Source organism: Rhinolophus ferrumequinum, chromosome 23 (assembly GCF_004115265.2).
Source record: "Rhinolophus ferrumequinum isolate MPI-CBG mRhiFer1 chromosome 23, mRhiFer1_v1.p, whole genome shotgun sequence".
Classification (NCBI taxonomy): domain Eukaryota; kingdom Metazoa; phylum Chordata; class Mammalia; order Chiroptera; family Rhinolophidae; genus Rhinolophus; species Rhinolophus ferrumequinum.
The window spans coordinates 14847964-14866315 of NC_046306.1; the positions used below are offsets into that span (position 1 = coordinate 14847964).

Genomic DNA, 18352 nt, shown 5'->3' on the forward strand with positions numbered 1-18352 from the left:
AGGACTCTTCCATCTCTGGGTCCCTGATTCATCTTCTGTGAAATGTCTGGCTGCATAGCATGGACCCCTGACAGTATAGGTTTCTTCTTCATTTGGCTAGAAATAATTATTGAGTACCTACTGTGTCCCTTGTACGGTTTGGGGGCACTGGAGATAGTTAGAAAGCTAAATAAAGAAAAGAAAGACCCTACTGTAAAGGGAGCTGGTAGTCTTACCACACCATGAGATTACATAACAGAACTCAGGTTAAAAAGCTTTGTAGACACGTGAGTGAGGGAGGTCCAGGGTGTACATGGGTGTTGGTGGTGGTGTTTGTTTTTGCTTCCGTCAGTTATTGCTGCCAAGATCAATCAGAAGCTTTGCAAAAGATGAGACACTGAATTGAAAAAAAGTAGAAGGCTGGATAGAGGAAAAACACGTGTTCAGAGGCTTAGACACATAAAAGAATTGAAATGTTGCAAGCAGGGAAACCAAGATGCCTGCCTATGAAAAGAGAAATTAAAGCGCAACTAGTTGTGGAGACACATAGGAATTTTATACTCCTTGCGCAATTTTCCTGAGCAGAATTAACAAGGTAATAGGTACAGCCCTGAACAGACCTCCTCTTAACTCTTAGCTGATTTCAAGGTTAGGGAAGAGCTGTTGACCCAGAGACAGCCACCGAGAAACTCTTGCATGAACTGGAGACAATGTATGGAGGGGACCAGAAGTCTGTAGCTTGGAAGTGCATGCAGGGGTCCCCCAGATCATAGGCTCAGAGCTGGGAGGAACACAGTTAACCCTGTGTGAGCTTCCCCATAAAACTTTAGGCTTCTAAAAGGTAGGTATGAGGTCTTACTCATCTTCTCTGAAGCATCAGTGAAATAGTTATATAAATACTAAATACTAATTTAACACAATTGCAACTTGCTGGTGAAAAACTTTGTGATTAAGATAGTTCCATACAGGGGGGGAAAAAAGAAGCCAGTATTTCTTTCAAGAAGACACCACCACCAAAAGACCCTCACATCCGTGGGCAGGCTCTATAGGTACTCCAAGGATCTGCCTTTACATTTTACGCTGAGTCTTCCCCCAGGTAGTTGCTGTTTTTAGTCTACCTTACTGCCCAAGACTGTGGTTCTCAAACTGCGATATGTGTCGGTGTCAGCTGGAGAATTAGTAAAGAACATTAAGACGTGGGCTTATGGACGTGGGTAGGACCCAGATCACTGCCTTGTACCAAATTCCCTAGGAAATTTGGAACCTGATCACAAAGTTTGAGAACCAATGGCCTAAACTTGGTCATTTAAAATTGTGTAGCTTTTAATAAGCCCTTTTCCAGGGTGCTTTGTGACTCTACATGCAGACACGCACTCAATTATTCTGCCTTGATCAAAGATCCTGTCACAGACAAATACCTACATCTTGCTGCAATCTGATTTTCTACTTAGCTTCCCCAGCAGAACTCATCCATTACCTTCTATTTAGTGACATGGTACACACTAATATTTGCTCTCTTGATGCCACTCTCAGTAGACGCCATTAGTCATCCTCTCCCGTCTTCTCCATCCACATTTATAATCCTTAAGGCATGTGCTTTTCAGCACAGAAGGAGGCATCTGTTGAAAGTTTGGCCTCTGCCACGTCCCCCACTAACTCATACAGCACCTTAGAGTGAAATAGCAAAAGGTATACCTGTCTCAAGATACAACATGACAGTAACCTCCCAAAAAATGTTCATAATATATACAGAAATCTGTCATGACTACCAGAGGCATGGTTCTCCCTTAGATCTGATGCTCTTGTGTTATACACAACCTTGTGTTATACAGCCATCCACGGTGGTCCTTGCCGTCTCCCAGCCAACCATGGTCTCCACGAAACAGGGGTTTCCTGAATCCGTGGACCCCAATTGAGACCAGACCTTAGGCACTTCCAACAGGCTCATGAAACTCTTTCTCACTCCCTGAATACTACGTCTTACCTCTACCTAAGGTGAGCAACTTGTCCCAGTTTTCCCAGGATAGTCCCAGTTTTAAAACAAAAGTCCTGTATTCCGGGAGCCCCTTGGATCCAAGACAAACCAAAATGGATGTTGCCGGGAGCCCCCTCCTTTGGTCTTGTGACAATAAACTGAGGGAAGTGGAGAGTGAATTCTAGAAGGCTCAATATCATATTCTTGGCAAAGAGTGGGATGGAAGCGCCTCTGAACACCTACTATGCACCAAGCATTATGCGAGGTGCCTACAGACGTTATCTCGGGTCATCTCTGTTCATCCCAGAACTTGGCGGGGGATATTGTTTTCTTCGTTTACATACTGTAAAATTCATTTGGGGGAGGGAGATATACAGCTGTATGACTTTTAACAAATGCATAGAGTCCTGTAAACTCCAACACAATCAGGATATATGAGAATTCCATCAGCCAAAACTTCCCCCCGTGCTGCCTGTGTGTAGGCCAACCCTTCCCCCACCCCTAACCGGAAGGGTGTGTTATTGACTTAGTTTTCAGAGAAGTCAGTTGGAATGGTAAAATGATTTGCAGTAAACATATTCACTCTGTCTGCCTTTTGCAAAGCCCTGCCTTGTCCTCGACTCTGACACACAGTTAATGGGCAAGAGGTATTTTTTGACAAGACAAATGGACGAAAGACCCAGGTAAAAATGGCGCCTCCTTGGTGAAGACTGACACCTTCCCGGCTCCAGGCGAGTCCGGTGGTGGGCAGGGGCGCAGGGAAATCATGGCAGCCTGGACTGATCGTGGAGGAGGCAGACCCTTGGCTGTGCCCTGCAGCATCAGCCAGGAACTGCCTGGTCAGCGTTCCCTGGGCCTGGTTTTGCTGCACCCCAGGGCATATCATATCCAATTAGCTCCAGGGATACAGTCAAGCCAGCGAGAGTCAGGGGGGGGGGGCAGCATACCTGACAGAATCCACTGAGGATAGTGGGTGAACAGGTAAATTAGAAGAACCAGGATGCCCTCCGCCTTGGATTGGAGGTGAGCTGCTCTTGGAAGCTCTGTGGTCTGATGAGACGTCACACTATTTCGGTTATAACCCAAAGAATCTTAAGTGCAAAGAAAAGTGAGGGTCCAAAGAGGGGTAGCAAACTTCAGAGAGGATCCTCCTATCTCAGTAGAGCCAGACCAATAGGTAGGAGAAGGAACTGGCCAAGCAGGCATCAGGGGCAATTCTCAGTTCCAGCAGGAAATTAAAGCACTAAGTGGGGAAACTGAGGTAGGTTGCACAGTCCTGGGGACTGACTCAGCACAGGCAGGCATAAAAAGCCTCTGGTTGTAGTCATGTAACCACATGGGGGCGCCAGTGGGGAGCCCCCACTGGCGCCGGGGTGCCTGAGCTCTGTGGCCAGGAGGGTGGATAGATGGGTGGGTGGGTGTCTTGCAACCACAGGGAGGGTTAGTCTGGGGCCGGCCCCACGTGACAGTGTTATCGTGAAGTCTGTGAAGCCTGTCAACAAGGATGAAAGGAGGGTTCGAGAGACAAGAGCTCTCAGTCACTTGTTATGATGCTGACACTGACTCGGCTTCCCTGTCTCAAAGAATGTCCAGAGCGGCCCCACTGACTTAGAATAAAACTCACACTCGTGGTTGTGGCCCCCAACATGTCCCCTGAGCGCCACCCCGCCACACTCACATAATGTCGTTCTCTCGCTCTGACTCTCTCTGCTCTGTAGAGTTTCTCTTCAAGTTCTAGGACATACCAAGCTCACTCCATCTCAGGGCCTCAGCTCGTGCTGTCCCTCGGCCTGGAACCTGCTTTCCCCTGCTCTTGCCATGGCCGGATTCTGCTCATCCCTTAGTTTTCAGCTCAGATCTGTCGACGAGAGATCCGTGGGAACACAGCTGGAGTGCAGCGACCTGGGTTAGGAACATCTCAGGAAGAGGACGTGTGAAGGGACTCACAGGATGCAGGCTGTGCTGGTGGCGTGGGGCTTTGTTCTGGGTTGGACACCAGTAGGAAGCAGTATGGTTGGGACCTTAATAAAGCTGAACTAGAAGGAAGATAGAAGCGAAAGCTGTGACTAGCAAAGAAGCAGCCGTCACGCATCATAGCCAGGATGCGGGAGGGGGGAGGTATTTCGACTTGTGTGGGGGTTTTCTTTGGCTTAGACAAAGTTCATATTTTTGTTTAAATCTGACTACGGAATGGTCATGTTTCTGTCTTGCTCCGTCCTGATCGCAGAGGACCCTTGTGTGGGGTTGGCATTCTGTGAAATGGTTTGTGTGCAACAGGAGAACGCCAAGGTCCAGGTGTGAGGGGCCACGCCAGCTCCCAGAAGTCAGGGGCTGCTTTTGTCCTTCTCGGATGTCACCTTTTCAAAGAGTCCTGCCCCGTTCACCCTTTCTAAAGCAGTCCCTTGTCTCCAGCCTCTGTGTATCCCAACACCCTGTTTATTGCCTTCATAGCACTCGTTATAAACAGTTGTCTTGTTTCTTTCTTTAGTGTCTACACTTCCCCACAACGAGGACACAGAGTTCAGGGGATGATTGTCTGCCATGTCTCGTGCTATTATTTCTAGGACCTAGCGCAGTGCCCAGCACCCGGTGGCCACTGTGGAAGGAAGGGAGGGAGAGAGGAAAGGCAGACTCATTTAGTGCATATTATTATTCACCAGGTCGTTTCCTGTATCTGGACCTCACTTTACTGACCTGTAAAATGAGGCAATCATTTTCTCAAAAGAGCCTTCCAGATCTGACTTTTGAGGATTCTGTGAACACCTCAGCTCAGACCTCCAGGGATGAGGACGTCCCCAAATGGATGTTTTAGGACAATAACAACAAAAAGATTGCCTTAGGAAAGCAGCCCTGTGGAAGAGTAGGAAACGTTACCACACTCAGAGAAGAATGTGACAACAGAGCTCAACACGGAGGAGAAAGGAATGAGAAAAGGGAAGCGGAGACTGATAACGGGGGGATATAATAAGATGGCAATTTGGGGTTTCAAAGGAATGTGATTAGATGCTAATGACTGCCACCATTCCTGGTCAATCTACTGTAACTAGCCACTAATGTAAAAATAATGCCCCTCGGCTGGCTCCCTTTGAAGACAGAGATGAGTCTCTCTTTCATACTTTGACCCCCTCAGACTTTTTTCCCTTCAGGAGATTATTCCCTGTTAGGTTGCAACTCCCTAAAAAGGGAAATAGATGTGTGATCAAAGTCTGCCAATTAGGGGGTCATTATCACTCACCCCTGGGCTGGCAGCTCTGTTAGGCCGATCCCCGTCTGCTTCTGTCTGTCTGCACAGCCCCCGGCTTATGCCCGTCAGTGCCCACCAGGGGGAGACAGAGACGCCCAGGGCTGTGGCAGGCAAGGAAGGGCCTGCTTGGCTTCCCACGGAAAGGTGGCATTCATCACACCTGCTTCGTTTAGTTTATGATTTTCCAAAAGGAGCACGGCCTAGATGTTGAGAGGCCTCCCAACCTGTGCTCTGTAAGGACTCTGGGGTGGACAGGGACCTTCCTCAAATCTCTGCGGTGTCACAGTACAAAGGGTGCATGTTTATTATGTGGGGCCCCATGGAGCAGGGCAAAGGCAAAGTACATGGAGGCAGAGTAAACAAACATCTATCCAGAGGGTCCGTCCAAAAGTGTGACAGGAAATTTTGTGGGGTAGTGAGCTCTCTGTCACTGAGGGTATCCAAGTAGCACATGCTATGGATCAGCTTAGCAGCTGCCTAAAAGGCCACTGTGGATGGGAACACAACCAGATGATTTTCTTTTTCATTTTTTCAGTTTATGTATGTATGTAGGTAGGTAGGTATGAAGGTAGGTATTATTTTTTTTAAAGGTTTTTACTAAAATATAGCTAACATACAATATTATGTTAGTTTCAGGTATACACAATGTTGTTTATCATTTGTTTACCTAAAGAAATGATCACCATGATAAGTCCAGCAACCATCTGACACTGTACCAGGCCATCACACTATTATTGACGATATTCCCCATGCTGTACGTTACATCCCCATGGCTTATTTGTTTTATACCTGGACATTTGAACCTCTTGTTCCCCTTCACCTTTCTCCCCACCCCCCCCCCTCCACTTTCTTTAAATTTTTCAATTACAGTTGACATTCAATATTATTTTATATCAATTTCAGGGACACAGCATAGTGGTTAGACATTTATATAATTTAAGAAGTGATCCCCCTGACTAGTCTGGTACCCACCTGGCACTGTACATACTTACTACCATATTATTAACTATATTCTCCATGCTGTGCTTTACATCCCACGACTATGTTGTCACTACCAATTTGTACTTCTTAATGCCTTCACCTTTTTCACCCTGCCCCCCAACCCCCTCCCATCTATCACCCCAATAAATCGACTTCCCATCTGACACCATACATAGTTATTACAATATTATTGACTAGGTTCCTCGTGCTGTACCCGACAGCCCAGGACTGCTGTGTAACAACCAATTTGCACTCCTTAATCCCTTCCCCTTTTTCACCCACACTCTGAACACTCCTCCCACCTGGCAACCATCGACATGTTCTCTGAATCTATGAGTGTGTTTCTGTTTTGTTTGTTTATTTTGTTCTTCAGATTCCACATATACGTGAAATCACATTGCATCTGTCTTTCTCTGTCTGACACACCACTCAGCACAATACCCTCCGGGTCCATCCATGCTGCCCAGATGGCAAGAACCCGTTCCCTTCCTTGGCCAAACCATATTCCATTGTACTTATGCACCACCTCTCTTTATCCATTCATCCATCGACAGACACCCAGGCTGCCTCCACAGCTTGACCACTGTAAACAATGCTGCAGTGAACATATGGATGCACACGTCACCTCAGGTAGCATTTTGGGTTTCTTTGGATAAACACCCTGAAGTGGAAATACTGGATCCTTCTTGGTCACTTGTTATAGGCTTTTTTTTTTAATGTCTATTTTGTCTGGTGTACGTATTGCTACCACAGCTTTTTTGTTTGTTTGTTTTTTTCTGTTTTCATGAAATAACTTTTTGTATCCCTTAACTTTCAGTCTGTGTGTGTCTTTCAATCTGAAGTGAGTCTCTTGTAGACGGCATATGTAAGGGTCTTGTTTTCTTATCCATTCAGCCACCCTATCTTTTGATTGAGCATTTAATCCATTTACATTGAAAGTAATTGTTGATAGATATGTAGTTATTGCCATTTATTATTCACATATGTATTCTAATATATATATATATATATATGGTCTTTTGTCTGAAAGCAGTCCCTCTAAGATTCCTTGTAATTCTGGTTTGGTGGTAATGAACTCCTTTAGCTTTTTCTTGTCTGGGAAGCTCTTTATCTGTCCTTCAATTCTAAATAATAGCTTTGCTGGATAGAGTAAACTTGGCTGTAGGTCCTTGCTTTTCATCACTTTGAATATTTCCTGTCAATCCCTTCTGACCTGCAAAGTTTCTGTTGAGATTATCTAATAGTCTTACGGGAGCTCCCTTGTAGGTAACTAACTGCTTTTCTTTTGCTGCTTTTAAGATTCTCCCTTTGTCTTTAACCGTTGGCATTTTAAGCCCAGGATTTTCTCCTTCTGTACGTACCGAAGCCACCTCACCCACTAATTTATTCATCCATCTCTCTATCTACTCATTTATTCAAAAGGGGTGATTCAAGCACATATAAAGTATAAAATCAGTATTGGGTTCTGGAGGTAGAGACATAAATAAGATACAACTCTTTCCTGGGAGTAGCTCATGACCAAGTTGGAAGACAAGACATTCAAAGTGTTAGATGTAGAGGAGTCCATCTAATAATAGAAGTGACTGACTAGCTGGGGATGCCACGGGGGTGGTGGGAGGGTGAGTGGGGAAGGTTTCACAACAGAGAAGATGCTTGAACTGGGTTTTGAAGGATATGTAGGAGTTTACCAGGTAGACTCAGGTGGAAGAGAATTTCAGGTAGAGAGTACAGCATGTATGAAATCAGTCTCAGAAGTTTGAAACACCTGAAGTTGTCTGTAGCATTGCCTTTAGTTCCTTATCATTGGAATATTAACATAAGGGCAAGAAAGGAGGCTGCATGGGCATGTGGGGTGAAGCCATTAGGACCTTGTATTAAAGACTTTAGAATTTATCCTGAGGACAATGGCAAGGGAAGTAACTGGGTCCTATTCACATTTTAGAAAGATCTCTCTGGTTACAGTGGAGAATGGATTGGAGGGGACAAATCCAAAGCCAGAGAAACCAGTGAGGAGACTCGTGGGAAAGTATTTCTCCAGGTAAATTCACTATTTGCAAGAAGCATGGCTGCCCATTAGAATCTCTCAGGGAGCTTAAAACCCGGCTGATGCCTGTGTCCCATCCCCAGAGAGCCTGATTTAATTGGTCTGGGGTAGGGCTATGGGAGTTTTAAAGTTTCCTCAGATGATTCTAATGTGCAGCCATAACAAAACCTTAAGTGAACTGTAACCTGAACCCTGGCACATAGTAGGTACTCAACAGACTTTTTTTTTTTTTTTTTGTCCCCAAAAAAAATTAGTATGAAAACATTCGGAGTGCCCTGTTCTTAGCTTCACACCACTTTGGGGTGGATATAATTAGATGGACAGTTGGCTTTTATCACAGAGGGTTTCAGGTAGAAAATCCACCCCGAAAATATCAGCTTAAACACTGAGAAGTCCAGTGCTACCACTGAGACAAGCACAGCCCACCCTTGCAAGAGCCAAGAACACATAGACCTGGTAAGTTGCCTGAAGCTGCTAGACCTACCTGGCTGGGGTAGGAGGATGAGACCAGGGTCCGGAAGCAGAGTTCTATGAGCTACATGCAAAAGCGAGACACATTTGCGGTCTGCAGATGGCCTGTGCTGGTGGCAAGAGGGAGGCAGGGGGATGGTCATTTATAATGAGGAGCAAGAAGAGAAGGAGGAAGAGAAGGAAGAGGAAGAGAAGAAGGAGAGACAAGCCCTCTATTTGTAAAAGGAGCACTTTCCTGGGCCTCCGAGCGCCTGTATGTCATACCTGAGGCAGAATGTGCCTTGTAAAACATAAATCAGATCAGAGAACTCCCCTGCTCAAAACACTCCGATGGTTTCCCCTCACACTTAAAACGACACCCAACTGGTTACCAGTGACTGCAACACCTCATCTAATCTGAAATCTCCCAGCTTCTCCAGATGCTTCTAAAACTACTGTCTCCTCCTTGAATGTGCTCATTTTATCACCATCTTTACATCTACTGTGCCCTCCACCTGGAAAGCGCTTGCTACATTTCTTGGTATGTGTGGCTTTTTCACATCGTTAAGGAATTAGCTTACATGTTACCTTTTTAGAGAAGCTCTCCCAGACTGTAACCTGAAATAATTCTCATCGTCTATCACTGTCCCTTTGCCCTGCTTTATTTTTCTTCATAGCACTTTCCACTATCTAAAATCATTATATATGCTTTCGTGTTCATTTTCTACATCTCCCAGTCGACTAGAAGTTCAAGGTGGACTTTATCTATTTCTCTGTTTCCTGAGTACTTAGAAGAGTGCCAGACACACATTAGGGAGTCGATGAATATCTGCCGAGTGAATGAATGCATGAATGAATGAACTAATGACTCCCCTACGGGACCAGATTTGGGCTCATGATACACAGAAGACATCGATAGCATTTGACCAATGAAGGAGTAGGTAGGGCCACGGTGGGACGTGGCTATGTTCCCTCCAGGCCCCATCCAAGGACACTCAGCCCTTTGTGCTAAGTGACATATCACAGCGGATGTCATGTCCTCTGCTGGCTCATCTTAACCTGGACAGAGCACCTGTCTCAGACCATTCTTACCACTCTGTCCTTTCTTTCTAGGCCTTACCGGAGGGACAGACAGCTTCGTGGGACACAGCTAAAGAGGATGAAAACCGCAACAAGAACCGATATGGAAACATCATATCCTGTAAGTACCTTCTTGGGGTGCGCCAGGCTTCGGGGAAAAGAGGAAACAAAGCTCTTACTGTTATATTATTTACCTAGAATTTGTTATCAAACAATCCTTGATGTTTCCAACTTCAGGTCGATATCGCAAGCTGGGAGCTTTATTTCCCCATAATACCCAGCCTGGATGACAAAACATGGGGGGCACAGGCACAGGGGGCAGGTGGGGAGCTGGGTCCAAGCAGAGTAGATCCGGGAAGCCTCTGAAAGCTGCGTCTTACCTGGCATGGCCCACCCAAGAATTCCTCAGGTCGGGGAGGAAGCCCAGCCAAAAGGAACCCTTCTGCATTCCCAGCAGACCCTCTAACACAGTGAACCACCTCGGCAGTGTCTGGGGTCGGGGGGGGGGAAGGTCCAGCCCATGAGGGAGGCGCTGAGGACCCTCTAGGCAAGAGAATAATGCAACGCCAGGAAGGCAGAAGTTCTGGCCTAAGCCTAAAGGGTTAGGAAACGGCCAGCGCAGGGCTCAGAGGAGCCCAAGGCTACTTGGTCACACCAGAGGCAGGGTTTGAGGCATCACGACTTCTGCCAGACCCCACTGCTAGTGGGGCAGAGGCTCTAAGGTGAGACCCTGCCACTCAGGGCCTGCATGGGCACAGGCGTTGGGTGGCACGGAGCCTGTCGGAGGAAAGCAGGTTTTGTGCAGCGCTAGGGACCGTCATGGAAGGAGGGTGCCTTTTGCTCAGCAAGGAGCATTGGCAGCCCTGATGGCAGCCCGATGTGTGCTTTAATGAGGGCAGTGCTACAGACGGACCCATCTGCAGTCAAAGCGCCTGAGCTTCTATCCCAGCTGTGGGGCCCTGGGCACGTTACCTGAACTCTCGAAGCTCCCCTTTCCTCACCTTTAAAATGATGGAACTAGTAAAGATAGGATCATTGCAAAAAGATACCTAAAACCCTTGGCCCAATGTCTGACACTGTTACTTCTCTTAGCCATAGAGTTCACTTTCTCAGAGTCACTGAGAAGCAGTGTGGATATCTCAGTCCACCATGTTTTAACCAGAACTCACTGAATGTACATGTGAGGTCATGAAATAAGCCAGGCTGGGGAGGGAGGCACGATCAGATGTCCCTTTTGGAAAGGTCTCTAAGATAGCTGACTGGGAGGGTGGGTTAGATTGGGAGAGGCTCAAGGCAGGGGGACCAGTCAGGAGGCTACTGCCGTGGTCCCAGCAAGGGGTCATCTGGCCTGAACAAAGCCACTAATAATACTGGTGTGTGACGGGTACACAATGTTGAGTTCTGGGGTGACGGAGCGAAAGAGAGTGCCATATAACTAAATACCGTGCAAAGGTCACACACGTATTGTCACTGCCCAATATTCATGAGTATAGCATTCAAAGCATTGTGATTCAGACTAGACAACGTTACGTCATGCGAAATGCTGAGCACATGTTCTCATTAGAACAGGAGTCAACAACACACTTTGTCTGCCGCAGTGCAGCCAACCTGCACCTTGGGACATCTCACCAGTTGGGTGAATAACATTCCTTGGTCTCAGCTCTCAGAGTAACCCAGTTCAGCCAAAAAAAAAAAAAAAAGAAGAAGAAGAAAAACAACAACAAAAAGATCGTGAATAACAAATTATTTCTAGCACTGCTCAGTGTTTTGTTTTGTTTAACTGTCTAGACATTGCCTAAGGAAAAGCATGAAGGAAGAAAGCCTAAGATATACAGGCAGTTTGTAAAGAAAGAAAGAGGCAGACGTTTCAGCTTAGCCATTTCCTGTGCTGATTCAGAAATGAGCTATGAATGGTCGACTAATCAGAAAACATTTATGATTTGTCTCTCGGAAGAGAGTAACGCAGACAGCAAGATTTCTTGCAAGGGAAGTGTTGGAAAGAGATGTTCAAGCCATCAGGAAATGTGTCTTAAGACGATGACGTGTGTGCCTCCTCTACGTCCTGTGCTGGACTCTGGGACCCTCGGTCTCATTCCAGATGTTCCCATTCTGCTGGCTGCTTGCCCTGACCATGCTCTGCTCGAGGACTGTTCCTTAAAATATCTGGTCACTTGTCTCTTCCCCCCATCAGATTGTAAGTTCAGATAGGTCACTAAAGTATAGGCTGTGAGACCTGTGTAATCACGCTAAGCCTTAGTCTTCACTCTGTAAAATGGGCAGGATGATATCTTCCTCCTGGAGCTGCTGTACAGATAAGAACAAATAAATGACTAGAGCACAGTGAAGAGGCCCTGCCTCCCTGAGAGACAGGGCTATCCAGGCCGGGCCAGGTGTCCGGGCCAAAGCCTGTGGAGGCTGAGCGTGAGAAGCCAAGCCAAAATATATGTCTCTCTAGACCCTACTGCTCACCTCTGCTCTCAGCACCTTTGCCCAAGCTATCAGTCATCGTCTCTCACCTGGCCTCTGGCCAGCCTCCTTTCTGGTTGCTCCACAGCTTTCTTGGCTCCCGACTTTCTACCTAACTGATGGCTGACAGAAGCTGGAGGGCCCGCCTCAAAACAAGAATTGGATCACATCATCTTCCTACTGAAGACCCTTCAAATGGCTTCTCTTCATTCTTAAACATGCCTTACCCACAGTCTCTCAGCCGCCTCTCCAGTCTCGTTTCCCACTGTGTCCTCTCCATAATGCCCTCCCCAGTTAAGCCACACTGGCCTTTTTTCAGTCCCTCGAGCTTTCCATGCCTATCCATGCCACAGGACCTTTGCACATTCTGATCTCTCAAAATGCCCTTCCCTGCTCTCTTTGTTCTATAAATTCTATGCTTTCTTTAGGTTCTTAGTTCAATCATCACTTCCTCAGGGAATTCTGGCCTTTTGAATTTGGTCGTGATCCCATGACTAAGAGCATAATGTGTCTTCTTAGCCCTCGTCATCATTATGATTTGAGAGGCATTTGCGTGACTGTTGACTGCCTACCTCTCTCACCTGCTCTGTGACAGCAGGACCCTGACTGTCTTGTACTTCTATGTCCCCGAACGTGGCATATGGTTGGTGCTTAGTAAATAGGAACTGAATGTTGGGAAGCATGGACTCGCTGCAAGTTCCCGAAGGATTTCAGCCATGGGTCTCTCCCTTCTGGCTTCCCAAACAAAACAGAGAACACGCAGACAGGATGGAGGAAGGAAGGCTGGCTCAAGGTGTCACTTGGAACAATGTCCCAGTAATGTCTTCCAATAAGGCAGAGGATACTGAAAAGAGCGGAGAGATGGGACACAGCGGGGAGAGAGGAATAAGAACCGTCCTCTCCCCTCGGAGAGCTGCAGCTGAGAAGGCAGGATTCCAGGCCACAACGAGGAACAACAATGAGGGGATTGGAACTCCATCACTGGGGCTGCAGAAGATGCTGTCAGCATCCCACTCACGCCCTGTGTCCTCACCGCCTCCCTGTGTGGTACCACCAGCTGGCAGTACCAGCCTCCAGGGCCAGGACAAGGAGAAGATGGGCAAGGCACCCAGCATGCAACATTCAAGGAGATGCCCCCCTCTCAGCTGTTGACCCTGCATTTGCATGACCCTAAGATCGAGCACCTTTTAAAAATGTGTGCCCAAGGCGCCTCACTGGATTCGCTCTCATCCCGTCCTACCTGCGTCTCTTTGCCTGAGGACTTGCTCCAAAGCTGGGCCAGGGTGCTGTGCCCAGAGCTCCTCACCCTCCCACTTCGGTGGCGGTGGGGACGTGGGGGAGGGTTTCTACACCTTCTCCAGAGTTCCCACTGGGAGGAGGCTGCAATGGCCCACAAGAGTGATGGACTTGAAACCTCACCCTTTCTGGGCTGCCTTCTCTTGGCTGTCTCCCTCGCCCCTTTTCCCACGGGTCCCCCCTTCTCCTCCTATTATCTACTTACATCTACTTCTGGGGAAACCCAGACGGAGGCAGAGGAAGTTCTAACACCTGTTGACATCACCCAGATGGGCTTCAATAAACCTGAATCTACTTTCTAACTGAAGGGGCAATAATTCTGCCACAAATCGGGGCTGAAGCAGGTTTGTGCTCAGTACTGAGACAGTTCCAAGGTAACCAGTGGATGCAAAAGCAGTATAAGATCTATACAGGGGAACCAAGAAAGAAGACAAAGTCCTGGAATTGAAATGAGAAAGGTAAAAGAGAAACAGCCCCGAGGACTGGAAAGGGTACCTGCCCTTCCACGTGTTCCTTCCCAAGGCGAAGTCTGCCCTGTCTCAATAAATAGAAATATTCTCGGCATGAGAAGAACACCGGCTGTGATTAGCATCCTAAGGAACCCGGAGTACTGAGAGGCTGGAGTGGAGGACGAAGGCCCCGGCCAGGGAGAACAGAGAAGATTAAAGAAGAGAGGGAGGGAGGGCACTGCCTGCCAATGAGCAATGAAAGAGGAACCTTGGCTAAAGAAGCCCTTTCTTCCAGATGATTCTGTGTAGAATTTAGTAGTAGAGACAGTGGGGTTTCCCGAGACTGGAAATGGAAAGGAAGTGAAAGGGAAGGAAAATGAATGGGGAAAACAAAACAAAGAGTTCTTTGCTTTCAAGCAGCTCTGGGCAGAGACTGCGAACAAGGGGAAATTGCAAAAATACCAAAGCATTCCCCATGTGGAAGTTCTAGAGGGGGCTTTTTAGAGCGGCAGGAGGAAATTACACTGAGGGAAGGAAGTGATCTCGGGGGTTGCAGAGTTTACAGAATATGGCTCCCCCTCTGGGATCAGGCAGGGTCCCAGCAGGAAACAGATGGGCACCTCAAATAGGGGGGATTTCAGGAGAATTTATCAAGTGAATTTTTTTTTATAAAAGGGTGAGTCAGCTGTAGGGAGACTATAAGGACTGGTGGTATTACCCTGGGGCTAATACCACCCTTAGGCCACACAGGATGCCGTAGGGAGAGGTTACCAGGACGTGGAGAAAGATGACCTAATTGGAGGTGTGACATGTAGTGGTGTTGCAAGGAGCCCATGGTGACCCCAACAAAGAGAGCGGAAGGAATAAGGTCCTCGATCACACTCTCTTCTTTTTGTCCAATCTTCTACCTATGCTTTCCATTGGCTAAACCCAACTGGAAGCCAGAGGGCAAGGAAATCTGCAGACCTCGTCCACGGGTTCTCAAAGTGTGCTCCCTGCAGCAGCAGCTGCAGCATCACGTGGGAGTCTGTTAGAAATGCTCATTCTTGCCCAGCCCAAAGCTACTGAAGCAAAATCTGCAGGTGGGGTCCAGCCACCTGTGTTTCTCAAAGCTCTCCAGGTGACGCTGATGCACGCTTAATTTTGAGAAACCCCAATCTTGTCCACAGAGATCAGCCCCTGGATTAGAAACCAGGTACAGAAAGCTGGGGGTGGTCTGAAGGGCCAGCAAGAGACCTGGTCCATTTCCTAAGACTTCTTCTCCCCTAACCTAAGACGAGCCCCTGGGCTCAGGTGTACTGGAGGATTGGACCCTCGTGCTCGTCTCAGTTCTGCCCTTTACCTCATTCATGACTTTCAGCAAGATCACTTCGTCTCTCTGGCCCTCAGTTTCTCTCCTCTCGTTGCAAAGAGGACAAATTAAGATGGATGAATATTGACTCTGAATCTGGTGTGCAGGTTTTTAAACCTAGTGCGACTTAGCCTGGGCTCTCTGAGTTCACAGACAAGGAGAGACCGTCCAGAGATCCAGAACCTGACCTGAGATCACTCAGTGAGTCTGCAGGACAGCGACGACCAGAGCTCTGGGCTCGTGCCCCCTCCCCAGGGGCCCCTCTGTGCCCCTCCGTGCTCTTAGGGGATAACGTGGCAAGGACTCTGACCTCAGAACAGAAGGCAGACTGGGCTGAGGCTGTCCTGACTTCCAGGGAAGAACGTGGGTTCGAAACAAACCCAGAGGCTTTTTGCTCACAGATTTCTCTGCTGATTTCTGGGGTGACAAAATGGGTGCTTCGTTCAGAGCTCCCAGCTCGTGGCCTCCATTCTTCTGTCAGTCTCTGAGCGGGGCTTTGCCTGGGCCCCACAGACAGATCCTGGGGCAGAGGATCTCCAGAGCCCTTGGTCATCAGGGGACCTGTTCCGACCAGTGGAGTCTTCTCTGCCTGCTTACAGGGCAGGCCAGGACTGACGGGAAATTCAGTGTCCCCAGGAGCAGCCGTCACCGATGACTACAAGTACCCCAGGTCCCTCTCCCTGAGGCGGAATAGCTTGGACATGCATGTCCCTCACTGTCCCCCCGAGCTCCCTAACAGGATTCAGCCCCGTTGTCTATAGTGGTGGGACCCTGCTTGATGACGTACCACACCCTTTACTGTCTTCCTTCTTGTCTCCATCTCACTTCCCATTCTCCCCGTGTTTCCTGGGGTCACCGCTCCAATCCTCTCCTTGCACTCAAGTCCTGTCTCAGACTCTGCTTCTGAAGCAATGCAAACAAGAAGCCTTCTCTTTCTTCAGAAAGTTCCCTCGGTGGGGTGTGGGCCGGGCAGTCTGCTTAGGATGAAACAATCACTCATCAGACGGGACTCTGCCCTTCGAACTCCTCTCAGTGCTCTGCCCCTCGCCTTCCGCCAAAGGTTTCATCTGTGGGGCGCTGCAGAGGGGAGCTGCCCCACCTCAGTCAGCATGGAATTGCCAGAACCAGGAGGGGCACAGAATGGAGGGCTGTTTCCCTCTCGTACCCAAGCCACCCTCTCTCTTGATAGTGGCAATTCAATCAAGATTGAATGTGCAGACCTTTAGCTTCAATGAGGTACCCAGGCGGTCCCGGCAGAATTACCTGCTTCCTCCCTCTCCACTCGTGCAAGATGACGGTATTAACATTTCCAGTTCTTCCATAAAATGATTTTTTTCAGCCCCACAATTCATTGTAATGAGTCAAATCTCTTTCCTCTGAAAAATCACACTTTTTCTTTACCCTCCTCAGTGCCCAGAAGACAGGAAGAAAGAATATCACATATCCAAATGATAGCGTCTCCTCAGCCCCACCTGTTTGGAGTGATTCTCTCTTTAAATGGATGTGACTTGAGAAGCGTGACTTATTGGGCTACCTTTGATGATGGGGGAAGGGAAGAGGAGCTGTGATTTGTTTTGAGAGGTGGAACTGTGCAAAGGAGGAAACGGAGCACTCTCCTCTGGGTGGGCATGGGGACACAAAGGATGGGACAGTGTTGGAGTCAGAACTGGCCTGGGAGGCTGTGGAGGCCACAGGTCTTGGGGTTCTAGAAAGGCTAGGGACCCCATCACACACTCTATAAGGAAGCTTCTCCTGAGTTGTTAGACTTCTTGGAGCCTTGACTTTCTCATCCATAAAATGGGGTGATGATACACACCTCACAGGGTTACTGTGAGAATCAAATGACCTACTGGATGTTGTAGGTCATTTGAGGCATCCTTCAGGCCTCTAGAAGAGTACCTGGCACGTCTTACACACTCCACACAGGCTAATTCCCATACCTTACCACCTAACACCAGGTGCATCTCTAGTCTTATAGCCCAGTTCCCGTAGGTCTTTTGGTCTTTCCGAAGACAAATGGAAGTGAATAGTCAGGACACTTCTATGCTAAGTAACTGAAGACTGGTCTGAACATTAGAACCTGAGTGTGATTAGAATCTCCTGGGGGCCTTGTTAAAATGCAGATTGCTGGGCCCCACCCTGGAGTTTATGATTCAGCCTGTCTGGGTGGAGACTCAAGTATTTGCATTTCTAACCAGTTCCCAGATGTTGCTGATGCCATTGGTGAAACGGCTATTATTTTGAAAACCACTGGTCTAGAATAACTATAAAATTGAATTGAATACATTTATGTTGATTTCTTACAACACCCAGCTGCTTTTGTATCTTACCTCTTTTACTCCTTGCAACAGTCTGCTAAGGTAGATATGATTTTGGTGTTATAGTTTGGTAAATTGAGGCTCAGGGAAGGTAAGAAACTTGCCCCAGGTAATATGGTTAGTGTGTGGCCGACCTCAGGTCTGCCTCCAGAGCCCACCCAATCCTTGACCTCTCTGCTGCTGAAGGCAAGAATTGGCGGCCAATCTTGAGACACGACTTGCTGGGTCTTCAGATGGGGTGAGGAGTCCACTCTGAGAAGAGGAAGAATTTGAGCACAGGATCCAGGCAGCCTTGTGTAGAGGGAAAAGCCATGGGTCCCAGGACAGGTTACCCAAATCAACTGTATGGCTGTAAGCAAGGGGCCTGCCCCTTTCTGTTTCTCAGCCTTTCAGGCTTAAATATGAACTCATTTACTGAACAGATAATGATTGAGCACCTGCTATGCGCCACACACTGTAGAGGAATTCAATAAATGGGGTGCCCTTCCTTAGATAGGGTATAAAGGGAAGCCAAAGGTTAATCAGTTATGGAAATGCAACTGCTGTAAAAACTCGGAAGACAGCTACAGGGAGCTATCGGAGTCCGGGATGGAGAGATCACACGGGACCTCCTGTGGAAGGAACACTGAGCTGAGGGTTGAAGAATGAGATGTCGCCAGCCTATGGGGTTTGGGGTGTTCCTTTACACGTTCCAAGGCCCTGAGGTCAGAGCAGACATC

At 47.9% G+C, this 18352-nt stretch overlaps 1 protein-coding gene across 10 annotated transcripts in view; it reads left to right on the forward strand.

Moving 5' to 3' along the window:
* Positions 1-18352, forward strand: part of PTPRT (protein tyrosine phosphatase receptor type T) — a 945146-nt gene that overhangs the window by 874975 nt on the left and 51819 nt on the right. For all 10 annotated transcript variants that reach the window (XM_033094902.1, XM_033094905.1, XM_033094898.1 and 7 more), the window contains one exon: positions 9787-9874. In XM_033094902.1, coding sequence (XP_032950793.1) covers positions 9787-9874 — 88 coding nt within the window. The remainder of the gene's footprint in view (positions 1-9786; positions 9875-18352) is intronic.